The sequence below is a fragment of the Jaculus jaculus genome, chromosome 11 (genome assembly GCF_020740685.1).
Source record: "Jaculus jaculus isolate mJacJac1 chromosome 11, mJacJac1.mat.Y.cur, whole genome shotgun sequence".
NCBI lineage: Eukaryota > Metazoa > Chordata > Mammalia > Rodentia > Dipodidae > Jaculus > Jaculus jaculus.
This window is the reverse complement of record NC_059112.1, coordinates 104018573-104042133: the sequence shown is the minus strand read 5'-3', so window position 1 is coordinate 104042133 and position 23561 is coordinate 104018573. Positions and strand designations below refer to the sequence as shown.

The 23561-nt window shown below is 43.7% G+C and overlaps 1 protein-coding gene across 1 annotated transcript in view; it reads right to left on the bottom strand.

Moving 5' to 3' along the window:
• Window positions 1-411: 411 nt before the first annotated feature.
• The window catches only part of Grin2a (glutamate ionotropic receptor NMDA type subunit 2A), a 453099-nt gene continuing 429949 nt past the window's right edge, over window positions 412-23561 (bottom strand). Inside the window, exons 12-13 of the mRNA XM_004652254.2 lie at window positions 10040-10278; window positions 412-2249 (exon numbers count right to left, since the gene is read on the bottom strand). Of these exons, the coding sequence (XP_004652311.1) occupies window positions 450-2249; window positions 10040-10278 (2039 nt within the window). The 3' untranslated portion in view covers window positions 412-449. The remainder of the gene's footprint in view (window positions 2250-10039; window positions 10279-23561) is intronic.

Genomic DNA, 23561 nt, shown 5'->3' with positions numbered 1-23561 from the left:
TACATGCATACCATATTGCTTATTCTTTATTAGAGAGACCATGAGGCATTTGTGATGAGGAAATTACATGGTAGGTTGGTCTTTATGGAATTTGGAATACAGGAAACCACCATCACCATCGCCATACAGTGCACCATTATTGCCAACATACCTTGCAGGCATGTCTCGGAGACTTGCCCATTATTTATTAATTTATTTATTTTAAATTTTTTGTTAAGGACTCACCTATCTGGTATCTGCCGTGCTCAGCACACACCTCACAAGAGTCCTTGAGTGGAAGATTGTGGCATGAAGCCATGTGCAAAAGAGCCAACAAAAAAAATTACCTTCCTAGACCCTCTCCCTCCTAGCAGGGCTCTATTGGACATCCAACCTTGACCCTCCAGAACGCTGGGCATTCCGTATGTTTCCCTATAGATAAAACATTAATGGAAGATTTTTTTTTTTTTTTAAACATCAGATTCGATACTAGGCATTTTCTTGTACACGCGTCTATTGCTGCAGGAATTTAAAACCCTGGGGGTAGAGTACATATTATTCTTATTCGCAGCATAAGGCATAACATGCTCTGAAATATACACATCACTGTGGCCCCTACTGTCCCTGGAGCAATACGATGCCGTTGATCTCAAAGACGATCGAAGATAGCCGTCATTCACCGCCTGTGATGGCAACGTGTGTTTGTAAGGGTCCGAGGGACATCTCCCAATAACCAAGCGCTGGTCATCCCCATAGGAGTGGAGGAAAGGGTTATCAGAGGTGTGGTCTGGCAAGAGAGACTTGCTTCTCTTACTGTCTTCCAGACCTTGGGGGAAAAGAGAGCTTTTGTTGCCCAAGAGTTTGCTCGCGGGGACACTGAACAGGCTCCCGTATAAGTTGCCCTCCAGTAGCCGCTCCCTGTCCTTGAGACTTATGCTCCGGGAGGGCCTGGTAAGGTCTATCTCCCTGGGCTTGTCAAGAATGTTATCGTAAGAATGCTGTCGGCTAATCCTTAATTTGTTCTTCTGCAACTGGAGGGCGTTGTTCTGTGCCCAGTCCTGCTGGTAAACCTCCTCCTGGGGAGCCGGGTTCCCTGTCTCCTGAAGCATCTGGTCTTCATCAATGTCATAGAGGTTCCCCATCCGCAGGCAGGCATCACACTTAAAAGGGGACCTCATGGTGAAGTGGCCTGAATAGGTGGGCAGGTTGGAAAGGCAGCTCCTGCAGTGCGTGGAGTTATGCCTGTAGCGGTCACTACCCTCGCTGTGGGGGGAACCCTTGTCTTTCAAGGTGAAGTGCTTGGCGTAGAGTTTATACTGGTCATTGTTGGGGAGCCCGTCTTCATTGCGTAGTGGGTTCCGGTTGATGGGCAGCGTGGAGTCCCCCTTGCGGAAGCTGTCGTTATGTTCCTGGTAGGCATCCGAGAAGCTCACGTTCTCAGGGAGGGCTATGTTCTCAACCAGCTGGGGAGGGGTTAAGTGAAACGTGGGCTCCTTTTCACCATCGATGGTGTAGATCTTATCCCTGGGAGAGCTCGCTTTGGTTTTCAGGTAAGTACGTTCGACCTCACTACAGTCCTTGGGGTATTTGGAGGCCATGGACCTTTTGAAGTTATCCTTGGTTTTGTGGTTCTTATTATTGTTGGGTTCCCTGTAACACGTGGCCCTGCTGGAGGCTTCTGAAATGTCAGAGTGGGCCACTTCCTCTGGAAGATACCTGGGGCTCTTTAGGGAGTGGGACCTGTTCTCCACAGAGGCCTCTTCCCTCTGGGAGATGAGGTTCTGGCTCAGAGAATCTTGGCGTAGAGACTCCATGGATTTCTTCCAGAGCTGCCGGGGCCGCGAGTTCCCTTTGGATTCACTGCTCACAGCCACCTCCACGGTGTTAGGGTTGGTCTCATTGAGCGTGAGCGGGTGCTGTCCTTGGAACACATAGTTACTGAGGTTATCTTTGTGCCTGTTGGCTACAAATGTTTGGAGTTCATTCATGTTGTCCCCAAAAATGCTCTCCTTTCCCTGGAAGGACCTGTTGTCTGAGTATATCAAATTCCCCTTGTCGGAAACCATGTCCACGATGAGCGATCCTCTTTGGATGTAGTCAGTTGCTCTTTTGGGCGAGTCCATTCGTGAGGAGTTCATGTTGGACATGTTGGAGATGTTCTTGGCTGACCGAAGAAGCTTTATCATGTTGCTCTGGGACCCAGTCAGGTTGAAATCTGGAGACTTCTTCTTTTCTTCAATGTGGACCCCATGAATGCAGCTGTAGATGCCCTGTGAGGAAGGAAGACCAAACTCCCATCAGCAGCAACATCAGTGCAAAGCCACTACCCACCTGGACTTGACCTGCACAGGCAAGACATGCACTTCCTGCAGGAGCCCTGGAGAAAAAGGAACTTCACTCTGATGTCTGGTTATTTCCCCCTCAATAGCTGAGACAGATTGTAATGTGTCAGGCTTATCAGACTACCCTGGCCCAGGATTTGACCTAACCCCTTTGCAAAGTCACACATGAAGCTTAAGAAATGATGCCAACAGGGTTGGAGGGATAGCTTAATGGATAAGGCATTTGCCTGAAAAGCCAAAGGACCCAGGTTCGATTCCCCAGGACCCACGTTAGCCAGATGCACAAGGGGACACACGCATCTGGAATTCATTTGCAATGCCTGGGGGCCCTGGTGTGCCCATTCTGTCTTTCTCCCTCTTTCTGTCTGTCAAATAAATAAATAAATAAATGCATGTTTATAAAACAAATGAAATCAACACACGCTAGAGAGATGGCTCAGTGGGTAAGAGCACTTGCTGCATAAATATGGGAATTTTACTTTGATCCCCGGTATCCTTGTAATAAAAAGTCTAGGCATGGATACATATGTCTGTAACACCAATGCTGAGACAGGATTGCTGGGGCTCCCTGGTCAGCCGATCTGACTGAAAATCATGGAGTGCCAGGCTCAGTGAGAGATTCTGTCTTAGGAAAATAAAGTGGGGAAGTAACAGAAGATCCTCACGTCTGCCTCTGGTCTGTGGACACACAGCATGTGCATCTGCACGCATGCACCACACATGCTACACACGCCCACAAAAGAGAAATGGTGTCAGCTGATGCTCTTATCACTACAGACGTCTCTACAGCTCCACCAAACACATTAAAATATTCAGTTGACCCTACCAACACCCAGATCCACAGTTCAGACCTTGATTACAAAGCTCCCACATCATCTTTTAAGCTTAGGTACCAGAGAGTTAGCTATTGAAAAATAACCAATCGTTTATTCTTTCCAGGAATATCCCCCAGCCTCCTTGTGCTGAAACTATCAATCGAGGTGTATGAACCATGCAAGACACCAACCACAAAATTTCTCCTCCATGGCTACATTGCTAGTGTCAAGGAGGACACAGCCAGGCAGAACGGGAACAGACCTGTCATCCTAGCACTTGGGAGGATGAGGCAGGATTACACATTCAAAGCCAGCCTAGGCTACATAGTGAGCTCTTGCCTAAGAAAATTTAAAATAAAATAAAGGATGGCATAAAGCACATTGTGAAAGCAAGTAGACTTTTCGCAGAAGGACAGGTAGAGATGTGCATGTGGGAGGAGCTATGGGATGAGGCTTGCCCTCCCCTGCAATACTAGCCTGAGAGTAAAGCCATGCAGTGGAAAGGACTCAAGAGAAAGAGTGAGGCATGCTCTGGAGCCATCTTCATGGAGCTGTTGTGTGTCCTGTGCTGTTAGAACTGGGTTTTCATTATTAGTGATGGTGAAGAGCTCTCATGACACAGTGATGTCTCTTTCAATCCACCCAGAGATCTCACGGCATCCGGGAATCCCAGGAAACTGAAATGTGATGATGCCCACCTCGAATTCTCCTCTGTTCTTAAAAATAATACCTTGGTTTTCATTTGAAATTATCTGTTCTACTGTTGTCAAGGGAGAGCTCTTGACTCATGCTGCGGAAAATGGGCCAAAGAACATCAATGACATTTGGATTTGTGGTTGTCCTTCACTTCCCCATCCCTATCCCAGATTTTGGCAGATGTGCCTAAGGGATTAAGTTGGATCAAGGCTTCAGGATGTGATCTACTCCACTCAAGACCTCCAGGAAGCCATCCCAAGGAAGGATTTCTAAGGCTGAGTCAGCTGCCTTTGGCATAATTTTACTATTGGGAAAGTGTGCATGGTTAACTGTGTGTGCTATTAATTGTTTTCTAAATAATCTCTTCAATGATCATGGTGGCTCCATTGACCCTCATGGTGGACATGAGCCTAATGACAGGAACTCTCCCTGAACTTTTGGCTGCCTCAACACATCCACATGGCTGTATTTTTCTGCTTTCTAAAGATGATCTCTCCCGCTGCAGCCTTCTTGGGAGTGGTAGACAGAACAGTCAGCAATTGCGAGTTTGAGCATCTTTTCTCACGTCCTGTCAACCCACCCTTTATGGTCAAGGTCTCCCTGAGGCCCACAGGCTAGTATTGTACCTGCTCCTTCCCTTCCCTTCCCTTCCCTTCCCTTCCCTTCCCTTCCCTTCCCTTCCCTTCCCTTCCCTTCCCTTCCCTTCCCTTCCCTTCCCTTCCCTCCCCTCCCCTCCCCTCCCCTCCTCCTTCTCCTTCTCCTTCTCCTTCTCCTTCTCCTTCTCCTTCTCCTTCTCCTTCTCCTTCTCCTTCTCCTTCTCCTTCTCCTTCTCCTTCTCCTTCTCCTTCTCCTTCTCCTTCTCCTTCTCCTTCTCCTTCTCCTTCTCCTTCTCCTTCTCCTTCTCCTTCTCCTTCCCCTTCCCCTTCCCCTTCCCCTCTCCCCTTCCCCTTCCCCCTTCCCTTCCCTTCCCTTCCCTTCCCTTCCCTTCCCTTCCCTTCCCTTCCCTTCCCTTCCCTTCCCCTTCCCTTCCCTTCTATTCTCCTTCCTGCCTCTTCTCTTCCTTTCCTTCGCTCTCCCTTCTCTTTCCATTTCTTCCCCTTCCTCTCTCTTCCCTGCCCTTTCACTTCCTCTGCTCCTCTCTCCTTCTCCCCTTCCTCCCTTCTCATTTCCCTCTTCACTTCCCCTCCTTCCTCGACCCTCTTTCCATCTTATCTTCGGCGTCTTTCTGTGCACACTGACTGGCTGGATATTGATTCTATCTCAAACCTGCAGCCTACCCTTGCCTCCGGGGCTGCTGGAATACTGTCTGTGCATGGGGGAATATATCAACGCGTCACACACTTCACATAAGGTGTCACGTTATCCTACCCCCCCTCACCAATTCAGTAACATAATGACCTTATATCTGACCTAGAGGGATTCTGCTAGTATAGGTTAAAATAGCTCAATGTGTTTCCTGTGTGTAAGAATCAGTCCAGGTCTACGTCTTCTTTTCTCATGGCACTACGAAAAGAATAGTATTAAATTTTGTTTGCTATATTTACAACTTTATCCTGACATGTTCGCTTTCTCCCCCAGGAGAGTCTGAAGAATCCCTCCTGTCACCTTCTGATCAATGTCCTCCTGCCTGCCTGGCTGAGCTACCGGCTGAGAGTGGAGAAAGCCTGCAGGCATGGCATTGCTGATGGCACCCTCTCCTCCCTGGCAGAGACTGGCGTGATATAGCAAAGGCAGTGCTGTAGAAAGGAGGGGGTGTGATGGGGCCAGCCTGACCAGAGGTGGTGTCACCACAGCATCCTCCACCTGAGTTGACCCATTTCCCACTCATACTTACCAGACTGCAATGACCTTAAAAGACAAACATGATTACAAGCTAGGATCTGCACATGGGAAAGAACATGGGCTAGGGTTTTCTGAGTGTGAGTCACTTTGTTTAGTATAATTCTTTTCAGATGCATCTATTTTCCTGAGATTTTCTTAAGTTTCATTTTCCTTTACCACTGAGTAAGATTCCATTGTGTTTATGAACCGCATTTTCTCCATTCATCTGTTGATGGGCATCTAGACTGGTTCCATTTCCTTAGGAAAACGTGACAAACTTGGGTAAAACTCAAGAAGCGAGGGCATGATCAAGAGTGGGTAATAAGAGACAACAAGGAAAGTGAAAGAAGAATGGCAAAAGGACATGCATGCCACATAAAGAAAACAGGGTAGGGATGATGCCAGGGGTGTGGGAGATAGAGAATGGGGGACATGGAGGGAGGAGAACCAACTAAAACAAGTTTGGTTTGAAAATGTCATAATGATAACTAAAACTCTCCATGCTAACTTAAAAATTGTTTTTTAAAAAGACAAATATTGGGCTGGAGAGATGGCTTAGTGGTTAAGCGCTTGCCTGTGAAGCCTAAGGACCCCGGTCCGAGGCTCGGTTCCCCAGGTCCCACGTTAGCCAGATGCACAAGGGGGCGCACGCATCTGGAGTTCGTTTGCAGAGGCTGGAAGCCCTGGCGCGCCCATTCTCTCTCTCTCTCCCTCTATCTGTCTTTCTCTCTGTGTCTGTCGCTCTCAAATAAAAAATAAAATAAAATAAAATAAAATAATAAAAAGACAAATATTATTTGAGGAGAAAGAGGGCTATGGCTCAGATAGGGCTCCCTGTGATATTTGAGGAAATCGCAGCAATGGTGGTTAGGAGTCCCCGCAGAGCTCTCGTGACACTTGGGGCTCTCTCTGCTCTAGGGAGTGAGAGGCCGAAGTTCAGGCTCCAGCCTTCACTCAGCAGCACCAACACAGGCGCTCTCAACTGGCCAGTTCCGCAGCCCCTCCATGTCCATCCTGCGAGACTCTTCAAGAGGGCTACTGAATGTGGCTCATTTCTCATAACAAGAAGGATTTATAACCAAATGTAACAATGTGCATTTACTCAAGATAATCCCAGGACTGCTTGGCTAGGAAAGGCCTTTAGTAATTGGCTAGGAGAATTAAAGTTGGCATAATACCTAGCTATATGCATGCACATTGCTATTTTTAAGCAATCTGTGTGTTTAGATGCCATCAAGCTAATTAGGAAATATGTATTTGCACAGAACTCAAGTTTGGAGTGCAATTGAATAGAGAAAATAAATCCTCCTTGCTAAGCTAATGTGTACCTTCTGAATCTCCAAAGTTCTTAACATCACGTAATGCTAAGAATATACAAATTCATTTTAAACCGATTACTTTATTTTCCCAGAAAGCATCAGCATATAAAACTAGATGTATTCACCAAAAATTTCTCACCATGTTTCAATTCCTGACTCATTAAGCTCTTTTAGGGTGAGGAAAAAAAAAACACTAACGTGGGGAAATAACATCGATAAGTAGATAAAAGAATCCGTAGATGATAGACAGGTGGTAAACATAGACAGATTTACACACACTCACACTCACACACACACACACACACACACACACACACACGGGGGGGGGCACAGATGACAGATTAGATAGGATAGATGATGGAGCCTATAGATCACTGTTAGAAGATGGATGATAAAGGCAGATATAGAGACAGATGATAGATTAGATAGAGAGATATTGATGCAGGGGATGATGATGATCGATTGGGTAATATAAACATGCTAGAAACATATAGATATAGAGCCAGGTGATTGACTAAATAGACAAACAGAGATAGGTGATTGTGTTAGATGATGGATCATAGATATAGGCATATGATACATGATATCTACATCAATGTAGATAGATGACTGATAGACAGGAAGGAAGAATATATGCATGCATGTGCTATTGCAATGTAGGAAAGTGACTAGGTTATATTTAACATGTGAATATAGAATTCATGAATTTCACGTACATATTGGTTTGTAATATAAACAGTGACAAATGTCAGGTTGCTTGCATTGGCTGTATGTCTCTTGTGGGACCATGAGGACATTAGCTGGTAGAAGTTCATTTGGATTCAAATCGTGCCTCCACTTTGTGGCCTCTGTGCCTTGGTGACAGGCCACGCATTCTTAGCCTCTGCCTTTGAATTTCATAGTTGTCCATGTAGGGTTAGCCTAGCTCATAGCTGGTTTGTAGATTAAATGAGAGGAAGAATAGAAAGTCCTTACATGGCGCTGGCATATGTAAGCACTCTTAGCATTTCCATGGTCATTATCATTGCAGATGAATTATGTCATACGTATATTGATGGCAACACACTCATGCCATATTGTGCTACAGGAAAGAGAGTGTTCCTGTGTGACATGTGAGCCAAGCACAGCACACGCCTTTCTTCTGCTCTGGTGTTTAGCTTGGTTCCATATGTATTTTGTTTTCTGTTTGACGTGTGTACATACCCTTCTGGTACTTTCTGTCCATGTTTCATTTCAGACTCTTAGAGTTCACACACTTGGATGCTGTCAGAGGTCTGTACAAACTGCACGGCATTACATGTAGATTCTGTGTGTCTGTACATGCTCTGCTGCAGTGCATCCCTGAACTGTAGCCTCCTGTATAGGCATGTAAGATGTAGGATCACATGGCATGCTTGGGAGCTAATGATGGAAACCACAAGTGGAGGATTTGCTTGGTCCATACAATTTTAATGGAATTTGTTACTGATATTTAACAATAGAAAGATTTTTCCTCTCATCAGATGACAGTTTCCCTTCTGAACATTAGATCCTAACTTTTGACATTTGTCTGTATGTAAACAGAGATGCTAGGTGGATATAGGCTACGGAACTAGATAAGAGCCCATGAGAGGGGAGTGAGATGTGTCGAGAAGGGCGTGAGGACCGAAGGACATATGTGACATGAAAGTGAAAGTGGTGGTGGTGGGGGACATGGTGGAGGAGGAGGAAGAGGACATGTGGGAAGAAGAGAGCAAGAGGAGGAAAGTGACAGAAACTTCTGTTTGAAAAACACCATATATAAACCTAATACTTTGAATTACCAATTAAAAAAAGCAAAAATAAAGTTAATGAAGCTCTAAAAACAAAACTAAAATGTCAGGCTGCAGAGATGGCTAAGCAGTTAAGGCACTTGCCTGCGAAGCCTAAGGATCCAGGTTCAATTCCCCAGTACCTACTTAAACAAGATATACAATATGATCCATATTTCTGGAGTTTGATTGCAGTGACTGGAGGCCCTGATAGATATTATCTCTCTCTCTCTCCATATATATATATATATATATATATATATATATATATATATATATATACACCCCTCTCTCTCTCTCTAATAAATAAATAATTTTTTTGAGAGAAAAAAAGAGGGAGAGAAAGAATGGGCACGCCAGGGCCTCAAGTCACTGCAGGCAAACTCCAGATGCATGTGCACCCTTGTGCATCTGGCTTATGTGGGTCCTGGAGACTCAAACCAGGATCTGTTGGCTTTGCAGGCAAATGCCTTAACTACTAAAACATTTCCCAGCCTCCAGCTGCTGCAAATTGACTCCAGATGCATGCACCATTTTGTGCATCTGGTTTTACATGGGTACTTGGGAATTGAACTGAGGTTGTTAGGCTCTAACCACTGATATATCTCTCCATCCCTGGCTTTATATTTCTCCTAAGAAAATACTTTGCAGGAATGAGGAAGACTGCCTCCTTTGGGTATAAATATCCCGTAATATTCTAGTCTCTATCAATCTATAGTGTTCTCTCACTTCAACCCACAGGCTCAGTTGCTATACTTCATCTTACTCATGCAATTTATATATGTGTGTGTGTGTGTGTGTGTGTGTGTGTGTGTATATATATATATATATATATATATATATATATATATATATATATATGGCAGATACAGAATGGGGGTGCTATAGGGTCTTTAGCCACTGCAAACAGACTCTAGACACATGCGCCACCTTGTGCATCTGGCTTACGTGGGTCCTAGAGAATTGAACCTGGGTCCTTTGGCTTTGCAAGCAAGCACCTTTACCACTAAGCCATCTCTCCATCCTTCATGCAAGTTTTATAGTTCTGAGCCTGCTCTTCCCACTCCCATTTCCTCTGTGGTTTCTGTAGTTTTCCAGGTTTGCAATCCCTCTTTTATGAATACAAAGAGTCTAGCTGCCCTTACCACCAGCTTAAGGAAGGTGGGTGAGGATGGGAGAGGCCTACAGACTACAAAAAAGATAAGTGAATAAAGCAAACCAGACCCAGTTCTCTGGAATCCCTGTGCTATGCTGGAGGGCGCTGCCGGGGTACTGACCCTGCTGATGGAGAAGAGCAGCCCCGGCCGGTCGGAGCACACGCCCGTGAAGCAGAAACGCAATTTCCAGTAGAAGAGGTGCTCCCAGATGAAGGTGATGAGGCTGAGAGCCATGGCCGCCGCCAGCATGTAGAACACACCCGCCATGTTGTCGATGTCCAGCTGGCTGCTCATCACCTCATTCTTCTCATTGTGGCAGATGCCCGTGAGCCACAGCGTCTCCAGCTCCTCCATCTCACCTGCGCAGAACACAGCAGCCACAGGAGTCAGAGCATGCGCTGGAGGTAGACACACGTCTGAGTTCCAAACGGACATGCAACTTACAGTTGTGGTGACACGGAGCTCGGCTGGCCTTCCAGTTGCTCATTTGATGAGGGTAATACCACCTGCCTAATGTCATTACAGTATGAAACCTGACGGGCATATACAGTGTGGTGAACCTGACGTGGTTCCTACATCAGTTTGGGTCATTATTTCATTCTTCCCAACATTGCTTTCTTCTGATCTCTCCACCACCAACACCCACTCAAGCTCGGGACAGAGCATAAGGATAAACTCACAGACTGGCTACAGCAGAAAGACCTCAGTTCTGACCTCATCATTTCCTAGCTGTGTGGCCCTGCCTCACAGCTAGCCTGCTGGATGGTAACGGTGCATGCTTCACAGAGCTGTGGTGAGCATCAGCTGGGGTCAGCATGTATGAAATCCCTAAAGGGCCTGGTTCATTTGAATTCTCATAACTAACAACTTTTGCTAAAACTGGTTGTTGTGAAGGAACCACCTAGGACAGTGCCTGGTACATGATAGAACTCAAATATATGCTTTTCCTCTTCCTTATCTGTTTAGAACACCCCAAAATCACTCCAAAAAGTTACCCAAAGGCACAAAACTTTAACCAATAAAACACATCTTTGGATCTGAATGTCCCTTTAAAACTGAATTTCTTCCTCACTATAAGAGACAATTAAAAAAGCAGGTGGGCTTTTGAATGGACATAAAAAGGGTGGCATGCTTAACATTACTCGTCTCTTTCATGTGCATTTTATCCAGTTACTATTTAGGGAGAAATTCTCTGATCTGAATGTTTAGTAATTACACCAACTGTATACCATTCACTAAAGTCTGGTACTTGCAGTATAATTCAGTCTTTGACAATGCTCTCAAGAATACTGATAACGACGTATATCCTAGATGCAAACTATGATGATATTGTGTGTATACATGTGATCTCTGAGATGTAATGAGACATTTGAATAAAATAAAGAAAATATCTTAAATGCTTTTATTGATTCTTTTGAAGAAAACAGTCATAGTGATTGATTTCATATTCACATCAGTCTCTTTTTTAGGCTTTATGAAATTAGTATATATTGGCTTTGGGTTGTTCTCATTCTCAAATGATTTGAACATGAGGATCCAAGTTAGTACAGATATTTCCTGGGCCTTTTGAGGATGTCATTAAATTTTCTTCTGATCTGGGCTGCCATTTTGAGAAGGGCACCAACCTCCTCATTGTTGTTACTTTCTTTGGGATCTATATTTTCTCTCTAATCATTTCTGAGACTTTGGTGTAGAATCTACATATGGGTTCACTTTATATGAATTTTAGGCTCAGTGTGATGACTTATAATTTTAATTCTGAAAAATTCTTACCTATTATTTCCTTGAATTTTCTTTTGTTTTTAATTAACAAGAGAGAGAGAAAATGGGTGTGCCAGGACCTCCAGCCACTGCAAACAAACTCCAGATGCATGTGCCACCATGTGCATCTGCCTTATGTGGGTCCTGGGGAGACAAACCTGGGTCCTTAGGCTTTGCAGGCAAGTGTCTTAACTGCTAAACCGTATCTCCAGCCCAACATTTAATTTTCCATAGCAGTTGCCTTCTTGTAAGTGATACACATCTGGCCAGAAGCAGCATGTAGGAGGAAATGGTTGATTTCACTTTATAGGTTTTTAGTGGAAATTCAATCATGGGTGGAAAATCATGGCAGAGCAGAGACTGAGCATCACATCTTGCTACACCAGCTGCAGGTAGCAGCAAGAGTGAAGCCAGCTAGCTAACATCCAGTAGGACTGGACTAATATGCCTCAAGGGTCTTCCCCTGTGACACACCTCCTCCAGCAGGGCTCCACCTCCCAAAGGCTCCTCTGGCTGGGAATTAAATATGAGGCCATGCCACAAGCACATGAGGCTAGGGGAACTTTTCAAATCAAGTCTTGGAAACCACCCATCAAAAGTTTTGCCTTTTCTGCCACGTTACATTGCTGGGAGCATACAGTGTGGAGCCTTTTAAGATTCACTTTTTCCACCGAGTAATACACATTCAAGTTTCCTCCCTATCTTTTCCCGGATGATGGATAGCTTCCACATTTGTGTAGTCACAAATGCAGTTGCTCCACACATTGAAGTAAATGCTTTTCTATGGACATGTCTTCAACTCACTTGGGGAAAAGAACAGAGACATTGTGTTGGATTCTCAGTGGGAGGGTAGGAATATGATGACTTTTGGGGAAACAACCAAACTCTACTCCAAAGTGGCTGTGCCACTTTGCATTCCTTCGAGCAGTGAATGCAGGTTCCTCTTCTTTGACACTCCCTTTAATAGTGATGGGTGTCATGAGCATGTGGGATTTTTGCCATTTTAATACACATGCAGTGCTATCTGACTGATTTAACTAGCAATTCCCTAATGACCTATAATAATTCACTTTTCCTAAGATTTTGTTTAATATATTCTGGGCATTCTCATCCTATTCTCTGGGTTATTAACCTTGTTTTAATATTTATTTTGCATTCTGTTATCTCTTTGGGCTATAGCTAGATGATCCCCATAGATCTATTTTCTAGTTCATTTATTTTTCATTAGTAATATTTAGCTTTATGTTTTCATTTTAATCTATTCATTTTACTTGGGACATTCATTTGGCTCATTCATAATTCTGTCTGTTCTTTTTTGTTTGCCCCAATGTTCCACTCATGATTGTTAAAACTTGCATTTAATTTATAATTTGAAACCTAGAATCTTGCAGATTAATGTTTGGCCTTTTCATTCTTCTGTTTGACATGTGTTCTGACTCGTGGTAGATTGCCTTCTTGTGCCATTCTTAACTTTTGGTCCTGTCGAAGAATTTTTCCTCTAAATGCCATGATGACTCCCAGAACACTGGACTATAGGAATATTACTAATGAGCATTTCTAGGTTGGCTTCTGTCCTAGCTCCAAGGGTTTACAACGTACTCATTTTGTATGAAAAAATACTTTAATATGATTACTGCACCATGCAAATCACATACATTTTGAACTCTCATACTGAACCAAGTTTCAGTCTCTCACTCGGAGTTTCAAACAGATGGCAACCCTGCTTGCATTTTCTTGGCTTTGATGGACAGAGATTTTCCTGGTTTCCTTTTCACAGATCAAGTGACTCAGTGAAGTCCTCATATTTGTTCATGGGGTGTGATGGGGGGGGACATACATATTTATGAGAGAAAAAAATAGGAGCTCTCTTCCCTAACAAGTTCTTCCCCCAAAAAACGACAGTGCGGGTGAATCAGTGGTACAGGCAAGGTGATGGGATGTGCTTCCTGATGCAGCAACTTCCCTTCCACTAGCCTTCCGCGTTTCCACAGCTACGAATGTCACAGGAGACTCTAATATTATCTCTCGTCCACCCAGCACCACCACAGATTTATCCAAACCCCTCTGCCCAGCATGTGCCATGAGACTTACATAACTGCCCCCTCCCTTGCCAGTCACCAGTGCCCTCTCCTTAAAAAAATGGTGTGCTGTTGAGCTTCTCCTCCCTTTGGATCTTATGGGTATGCAAAAATATGTCTTCTTCCCACAATTCATCAAATTTCCAGCACATCTTCCTTGGTGTTGTCTTGAAAAAACAAAAAAGAGCCAGATGTGTAAGCAAAAGTCTGGCTGTAAAGAATCACTTAGGTTCCTTTCAAAATGTAAAGACAGGGCTGGAGAAATGGCTTAGAGGTTAAAGTGCTTGCCTGTGAAGCCTAAGGATTCATGTTCAACTCTTCCGGCTCCACATAAGTCCAATGCATAGTAATACAAGCATGCAAGGTTGCACATGCACACAAGGGGGCGCACGCATCTGAAGTTCAATTGCAGTGGCTAGCAGCCCTAGCATACCAATTCTCCCTCTCTCCCTCTCTCTCTCTCTCTCTCTCAATCTTGCTCGTGTGTGTGTGTGTGTGTGTGTGTGTGTGTGTGTGTGTGTGTATACAGTCTGTTGGGCCTGCCTCAAAAAAAAAAAAAAGTAAATACAAAGACTTTGGTAAATCCGACCCAGATTCCAAACAGCACATTCACATAGCTCAGTACCAATTACAGCCAGTTACAATCATCTTCCACCCAGTAAATTCCTGCCTTGTGGCCCTTTTGACTAGGGTAGCGAACTGCAGTTCAAATACTTTCTTATTTCATTTTTAATTTACTTGAGTATATTGTAATCTCCTCGAGGGAGATCAGGGGCCATGGTTTATGGTTTTGATATTTCTTATGGCCTGCAGCACACAGTAAGCATAGATCTATATTTTCTGCTTCTGTGCCCCCCCCCCCACACACACATACACGCTTTATATCCCGGAGCTTAGATTGGCCTGGGCTCCAAAAATGTTCAGATCTGTTGGCTAAGATTTCCTGCCTTATGAACAGAGGAAAGACAGAGCAAAGGCCGACAGCGAGAGGCGTTTAAGAGGAAGTCCTGGAAGTTAGTCGGCATGAAGCACCAAATGTCATTTTCCTAAGGAGTCACTCTGTACTGCTGGTTCCATTGTCACTTTTACCCATTGCAAAGCGGTCACAATTGCTGTGTTATCTCACGAGTCGGGGCTGGCACATGGAATTATTAAACCTCTTTGCTGAAATAGATCTCTTCTTGCTTGGAAGACAGAGCTAAGCACTCCCCTGGGAACAGCTGGAACCTTGGGTTAGCTGCCATGCCACACTGTTTCTGTGACACTTCCTGAGAAGACTGGTCCCCACATAAGGACCAAACCTTCTCTCTTTAAGCCTCTTATTATAGAAATCACATGAATATTTACAGATACTATTTTTATAAATATTTATTTATTTGAGAGATGGAGGGGGAGAGAAAGAGAAGGAGAGAATGGGCATGCCAGAGCCTCGTGTCACAGCAAACAAACTCCAGATGCATGTACCACTTTGAGTACCTGGCATTATGTGGGGACTGAGAAATTGAACTGGGGTTGTTAGGCTTCACAGGCAAGCACCTTAACCACTAAGCAATCTCTCCAGGGCTATTTATAGATCTTTTGCACCCACGTTCAGGTACATATGCCGGCTTCTGAGCTCCATCTCAAGGCAGAAGGGAGCTCCAGTACATGGAGGTATTCCAGGCTGCTCCTTATCTGATCTTGGCAGCATTACGGAGCAGAGTGGTTTCAAGTATCAAGACCTGTACCTGGAGAGATGGCTCAGAGGGTAAGTGAACTTGCTGGACAAGCATGAGGCCCCTGCGTTCAATCCCCAGAGCCCATGTAAAAATCGGGGCATGGCTACACATGCCTTTAAACCTAGTGCTAAAGCTAAAGGGTTAGAGACAGAAGGGTTGCTGGTTAGCCAGTGTGATAATAATAAAAAAAGAAACAGAACAAGCTCTAGGTTCAGTGAAAGATCCTGTCTTATGGAAACAAGGCAGAAGAGAACTAAAGAGCACTTGACATCATGGTCTGATTCTGTATGCATGCATACAGGGCACACGCATCACAAACGTGCTGAAAACAGGTAAGTAAGGGTAATGGAGTCAGAGGTGTGCATGTGTGCATGCATGTGTGTGTGTGTGTGTGTGTGTGTGTGTGTGTTACTTGCTTCCATCAGCTGTTTGGCTGAGGCTGCATAAGTCTACATCAAACACAAAGTTGATCAGACAGAAGTCACGGGCAGGGCACAGGCAATGTGAGACTGTGCAGGGCGATGCCATTTTCCATATCACCCTTCCATCCACTTACAAGTTACCAGCCACGGGTTCCACTTTGTCCAAAATCATAATACAGCATATTGAGGTAAAACAAAACTGAAATACACAAGGATTTTGTGGAAGAATAGCACCACCTCGTAAGACATGGACGGACTACAAGCAGGCAGTATTAGACTCAGCATCCCAGTCAGACTGCCTGAGCTCAAACTCTGTCTTCATTGTGCTGGCCATTTAGTCTGGTCCAGATACCCTTTCCTCTATCCATCTAATTAGCCATTTATGCATGTAACTTTTATTTAACAAAATCACTACACTCAGGAGCTACAGAAGGGTTCTAAAGAATTAGCTCACAACTAATGGTGGCTGGTTCCATCATCAGTGCCATTTTCAAATAAGGATACTCAGGCAGAGAAGTTCAAGAACTTCCCTTTGCATGGTGGCTCTGATGTCTGCCAAAAGGGAGGGCGATGGTACTGGTATTGGCCTTACAGGAGATCTGATGGGTGAGACGTGCCTTCACAGCCAGTGACACCTAGTGACTGAGTAAGTATTCCTGTGGCCAGTATGCTCCCTGCCTGAAATCAGGGAGAGTAAGAGAGTGAGGCAAGCCATATAACCTTCACTGTACCCTTCCAACTGGTGTGGTCTATGCTCCTGTTTGCATGCCTAGCCAGAAAAGAGATTTTAATCTCCAGGAAGACTCTGCTACATCCAAAATAAAAGGAATCAGTTTCTTATTTTCCTTAAGACTCCTTTTTGGTGCTTCTAGAAGGAGTATAGTCACTTCTCAGGTTAGATTTCCTTCTGTTCTATAAGACTGTCTAAGGGCTAAGGGGATTGCTTCAGGACAGGATTTTATAGCAAGCAATGTGAATAGCTTTCTGACTTCCAAGCATTTCTCCCCTGAGGTCAGTTGTGAGAAAATCCATTTTGAACCTGTACCTTTTAGGCTTTGTCCTGGCCTGAGCATTTACTGTAATACATTTAAAAAAATTATCCCTCACACACGTACAACCTTGTAGTTAGGCATTTACATATTTTTTTTTCTCTTGATTTCTGGCCAAAGTATCTGATTCTAGTCAGATATGATATAAAAGGCGATAGAACTGATGTTCTTAGGTTCTCTGAGGAATTTGTATGGGTTTTCCTTTCTCATTCATTTACCATTCACTCATTAATTCATCCATTGGCTAATAAAGCCTTTTTAAGGCTTGCGTGTTTTCATGTGGTGATAAATTAGATGTTGTCTGTGGTCTCAGCGAGTTCAGAGTACTCTGGAAGAGACAGCCACACAAACCAGTGACTGTCATGATGAGATGATTAGGTTTGCCTAAGGCTGAAGACAGGAAGAAATGCAAAAAGTTTTGAGATCAGACAGTAGCTCAGAATTCCAGAAAGCAGGAAGGAACCAAGGGAGAGGATGGAAAGGCAGGAACCAGAAGACAAAGACTCAGCTTTCATGCTAAGGAGATTGGGATACCCTTGAAACATCAGGGCTACTGGACACATTTCTCGACAAACATCCTGACCTTGTTGTTTTTTTGGTGGACACAAGATATTTAGTCATTGACCATGTTTCTCCAGACACAGCCCTGGGATGATAAACCCAGCATATCCTCACATGGAAAATGAAATCAACTCTGTTGTGGTTTCAATGTGAAATGTCCCCCATAGGCTCGAATATTTGAATGCTTGGTCCCCAACTGGTGGCACTATTTGGGAAGGTTGTGAAACCATTAAAAGGTGAACAGATTTGAGGAACAGTAAGAGGCCAAGAAGGGAAAAGATCTCCAAAGCCCCATGCTCAGGAGTAAAGAGTGGTTTCTGGAACCCCAAAGTAAAGGCTGATTTTTAGGGCAGGCATGATCCCATCAAAGCTCTGGCAGTGGAGACTGGTGGTTCCCACGGCGAGCAGGCTTCCATCTATAGCTGAAAGACGTCAGAGTGATGTTTCTGCTGACCCCATTAAGGCTTGTTGTGAGCATCACAAGGGGGAACTGACCCCATTTCTTTTGCGTTTCATGTCTTGCTGAGGAGCTGGGCACTTTGGGCTTCTCAGAAGCCAAATGGAATTGGAAATGGCAAAGCAACAGCTTTCTTCATGGAAAATCTAGGGCACAGATTCACATTAGTGTTGTGTTTCCAATAAGAACAGACTCAAAGATGAAGTGAAAACAGGGGTAAGGGAAGCTCCCAAGTCTGAATGATTAGTAGCTCTTCATATGGGAGGATGCTGCTGGTCAGATACCATCTACAGTCTAACACAGAGCAAGGTCTGCAGACCTTCCGAGAATTAACCTTGAGACTTTATATCACTTCCTATACACCCTGGTCTCAAAGCTATGTATTAAGGTAAAGTCCAACCTCCCAGAGGTATAAAAAGAAATTACATCCCTTTCTTCCTTGTGGCAAGCCCACTCCCTAAATTTAAAATAAAGAAGAAGGAGGAGAAGAAGGGGAAGGAGGAAGAGAAGAAGAATTAGTAATGGGAGGAGAAGGAGAAAACAAGGAGGAGGAGAAGGAGGAGAAAATACCCTCCTCCAAATAACAACCAAAAACCCATCTGACAAATACAAAAAGTAAAGCCCATATGATATCAAATCCAGAAATCTTATTCTGCTGTGTGTGACCTCTGAGTTGCTTTGAACTGATGTCAAAAGATCACTGGAATATTTGGTGAAGAGGTAAAAATATCCATGATGGTGGTATGATGGGCAATTGTACAAGATTTTGGACACAAACAGATTGAGTTTGGGAGATAAACATTCCTTATTTAAATGTCAGAATATTCCATTTCTGTATAATGCTGAGAAGTCACAAAACTGAAATAAAAATAGGGCTAGGATTAAATGGATCTAGTTAGATGCGGAGACAAGCTGTGTTTGGCACAAATTCTTCAGCGGCCACCTTCTCACAGTGGTTTCTGCTCCCGGGGATGCAACTTGAGGACGGCAGGGCTCGCGGCTGTTTGCTACCACCTGCTTGGGATGTCACGGACCCTGTGACCAATCTTGGGGTGTCACAGACCCTGTGACCAATCTTGCAAGCTAGAGTTGCATTGGAGAATTACACACTTGTCTTGGAGAAGATGGATGAAAATCAGCAGCAGAATTGGGTTGCTCCATCAAACCACGCCTATGTTCAGAATTTTCCATCAGATGGTGGGGTTAGAGAAAAGGAAGTCTGTGCAGTCAGGTGGGAGCAAGTTTGCGGGAAGTCTGTGATCCTGTGGAGAGCCAGCATTTCTGGAGTCTACTTAGCCAGTCTACTCACACGGATAGATGGTCAAGCTGATATGACTTGAAAGGCATATAAGCTTAGAACATAAATGAATTCATACTAACATTTTAACATTGCACGTCTTCTCCATTCAATGCCTTCCAAGTTTTATGACTCTTCCTGTAAGAGCATGAGGACGTTTTAATACCACGAAGGGGTCCTGGTGTTTTCAAAGACTGTAGATGTAAGAGAAACAATGATAGCAATAATTCCATACCCCATGCCAAGAAATATCTCCTTTCTTTTGGCAGATAAAATGACCTCACTGCCTTTCAATTCCCTTTTTTAATTGAAGTGTTGCAGAAAGCTCACTGAGACTATAAAATCCATAAGCAAAATGGATCACTTCTAATTTACCCGTATTTCCTCCTACCTAGGACAGTGCTGAGCTCTTCATGGGAACTCCAGGCTTGGTTTGGGGATAAAGGAGAAGAGAGAATGGGAGGAAAGAGGTGGGGGGAAGAGGGGTGATTGAAAGAGAGGAAGGGAAAGGCATGGGAAGGAAGAAACAGATCCTGAGTAGAAAGAACCTCAGCATCTCTTATCAGTGTTGTTTACTACTAAACCCAAAGGAATACTCTTCCTTGTACTGACAGTGACAGAGGTGGTGAGAAGGGCTGGGCTCAGCCCGCAGGATGCAGGGGTTCCTCTGGCCTGCTATATCATGTCCTATGTATGAAGTATCAAGTGGGGCAAAACCAGAGCCTGGGACAAGTGGCCATTATAGGGATGAGAAAGTTGCTGGGCTCAGATTCCAGCTCAGTATGTGGGGAAGACCTGACTGTCCTCTGACCCCATCCTACTTGTCCGAGGTCATGCAATAAGGACAAAGATCACAAAATAAACCAATGCATAAGCTGAGGAAGAAATGTGTATCTCTAAGCTGTTGTCTGTGACCGTATGACAGAATGCAGCCATACAGCCATCGATGCACATAAATGGGGTACAACTTACCAAGCCAAGAGAGGTTGAGAAAGGGCACCATGTTCATGGGAGGAGTCATAATGCATGCCTGATGGGAATGTGAACTTGTACATCTTCTGAACACTGGCCAGGTGTGTCTACCAAAGTCAATGATATGCACACACTATAACCCATCAACTTCATTCCTTGGAATACTCCCAAGAAAGCAAGTATGCATGTGCCCTAGAAAGTGCAGAAGAATGTTCAGAGCAGCTAAAAATGAGAAGTGATGCTGATATGAACAAATAGTAAAGTGGTTAAACAGATGGTGGACATTTTGTTCATCAGAATATTAATGAGCTATGAATGCTACCAGAGACATGAATGAATGTCCATTGCATGATCTCAGCATTGGTTTGAAGGTCAAGAGGCAAAAATCAATTCCTGGGCAATGGAGAAAAGAATTGTAATTATTTTGAGGGGATACTGGCTGGAGGGAACATAAGGAAGCTTTCTGGGTCATGTTTTGCCCCCTAATATGGGTGGATGATGCACAGATGTACAAAATTAATGATGCATGGGGTATTTTTTATTTATTTGTTTTCAAGCAGAGAGAGATAGAGGGAAGAGAGACAGAGAGATAATGGGCACACCAGGGCCTCCAGCCACTGCAAACAAACTCCAGATGCTTGTGCCACTGTGCATCTGGCTTTATGTGGATGCTCTCTCTTCTTTGTATCTCTCTGTGCTTGCAAATAAATTTAAAAAAAACATTAAAAATATGTAAGATTCCTTTACAAAGATTTTTTTTAAAAAAGCCTTCAAGAATAAAGGGGATGTGTACTACATTTAGCTAAATTCTTCAGTAATATTACGATGATTTCAAAAGAACATGTTTGACTTTTATGACCTATATTATTTAAGCCAGATGTCAGAAATCTGATTTTAGGGTTGGGGCTGGGGATATGACTCAACAGTTAAAGGCACTTGCTTGCAAAGTCTGCTGACCAGAGTTTGATTCCCGACATTCACATTAAAGACTCAAAGTGGCACACGCATCTGTGATCCCAGCACACTTGAGACAACGGGACGCACAGCAGAATCCACAGCTCACAGCTCACTGGGCAGCTACACTGGTGTTTGCAGTGACAAGAGACTCTTAGCAAAGAAGGGGCAAGAAGTACATAGATACCCCAAGGCTGTCCTCTGACCTCCACATGCATACCATGGCATGCATGTGTCCCCCTGCATACATGTTCATACAACACATGTGCAAGTAAGTAATATGTGCATTGGAGAAATCTTCTCCTAAAAAAGGGACAGTTGTGAATATGTACAGCTTTAGGTTCAAACGGCCTGTGTCAACCATTGCTGTGCTCTACCTTGCAGTACAGAGGAAGTGACAGGAGAAGTGCCACCTAGCCATCAATGGGCAATCTGCAAAGTGGAGGCCGTCCACAGAACCCTGATTAAGCAATCATAAACAGAAAATAATGTTTAAAACCTTATATTTGTGAACAGGAATAAGGCCCAATTTACTTACTATCTGGTGGGTATTATACCCAGCTATTATCAAATGTATGATTCAGTTTTGTGACATTATTGCCAATATAAGCCATGACTCAAAGATGAAATTGCCATCAAAGGGGGTCTCCAAGCTCCATTTTTCCATTGGTAGTGACTACTGGAGAGACTCAAAATGTGTCAAAGTGCTGAGGATAAGGGACTGATGAGTGCTCAGGACTAAATGAGAAATCGCCACTATGCCCTCCTAGGCTCAGACAGAAAGGCTAGATCCAGAGGATGGTGAGGAGAACTTTGGGTCACTAATCTCTGATCATGAAGTATCACTGTATTCATGACCTCACAGTTATCTGCTGCTGTCATCTGCACAAGACAAGCACAATGTTTGGCTCATGTGTACGCCAACTTGGATGGTAGAGGAAGGCAAGACAAACAAGCAAACAAAGATGGCATCAAAGTAGAAGAGGGAGTAGGTTGGAAACACCAAAGAGTTCAGTGGAAGGGGGACAGAGCACCGGAGATCAAAGTACACTGGGGCGCATGTATAAAAATTGCCAATAAAAATGTTTTTAAGGGGGGGGGACTTCCAGGATACTAAAGATCAGTTGTCATATTTGGCCCCAAATTCTCTGTACCTACCCAGACCACAAGTTATGACATTAATGACTTTTTGCATGAAATGTTGCAATCAAACCTAAACCTCTGATGCTAATTTAAAAAAAATAAATATTGTAATCAAAGTTTCAATAAACTACAAAGATATAAATTGTTCATTAAAATTTACATATGAAATAAATAAATAAGGGCATGGGAAACTCACTCTTTTCATTGTTGCTGTTATTCAAAGGAACTTAAAGTAAGGCAACTCTCAGGTAGCTTGGTGCCTGCCCTGCAAAGCTGTGAGGCTATCAGTAAAGGGATACCGATTCATTACCACTATTCGTCTGCATGGGAGCAAACCTTCTGTGCATTAATAGGACACAATATATGAAGATGCCTAGAGACCTTCACAGCCATTAACCCTTTAGGTTCTACATCTCCAGGAGCTGAGTTGCAAATAGTTTAAAGGAAGAAAAAAAACCAGGTTGCTGTGAAGTTATTCTTCCATCAAATCATACAAACAAACCATCAGAAATATTAAACATCAGAAAAAGAGGACTGGGCATATAGCTCAGTGGTAGAACACTTGCCTAGCATGCATGAGGTCCTGGGTTCAATCCCCTGCTGTAACAAACAAAAAGTAATGTCCTAGGGACTAATCATGGCAACATTTTATTCAGAATTAAAACAACTGTTAGAATCAGATGATATAACAACACATAAATATTTGATGTTATGAATTAATTAAAATGTATATATTATATAAGATAAATGGTCAAGGAAACTCAAGGGAATATTTCTTTTCATCTTTGCTATTATTCAAAAGAACTAAAAGCAAGGCAACATTAAAATACCTTGAATCTTGCTGGTCAGACAATTTAGCCTTTAAAAAGATGGGGAAGCTGCCGGTCATGGTGGCCCACACCTTTAATCCCAGGACTCGGGAGGCAGAGATAGGAGGATTGTCATAACATCGATGCCACCTTGAGATTGCATAGTGAATTCCAGGTTAGCCTGAGCTAAAATGAGACCCTACCTCGGAACAAAAAAAAGTAGAAGTATAAATAGCAATGTTCACTAAATAACAGGAATAACAGGAGCCAATGTATAAATTGAAAACAATTATGTTAATATAGTAGATTGGGCCAGGTGTGGTGGCCCACACCTTTAATTTCAGCAGTTGGGAGGCTGAGGTGGGAGGGCAGTTGTGAGGTTGAGGCCAGCCTGAGACAACATAGTGAATTCTAAGTCAAC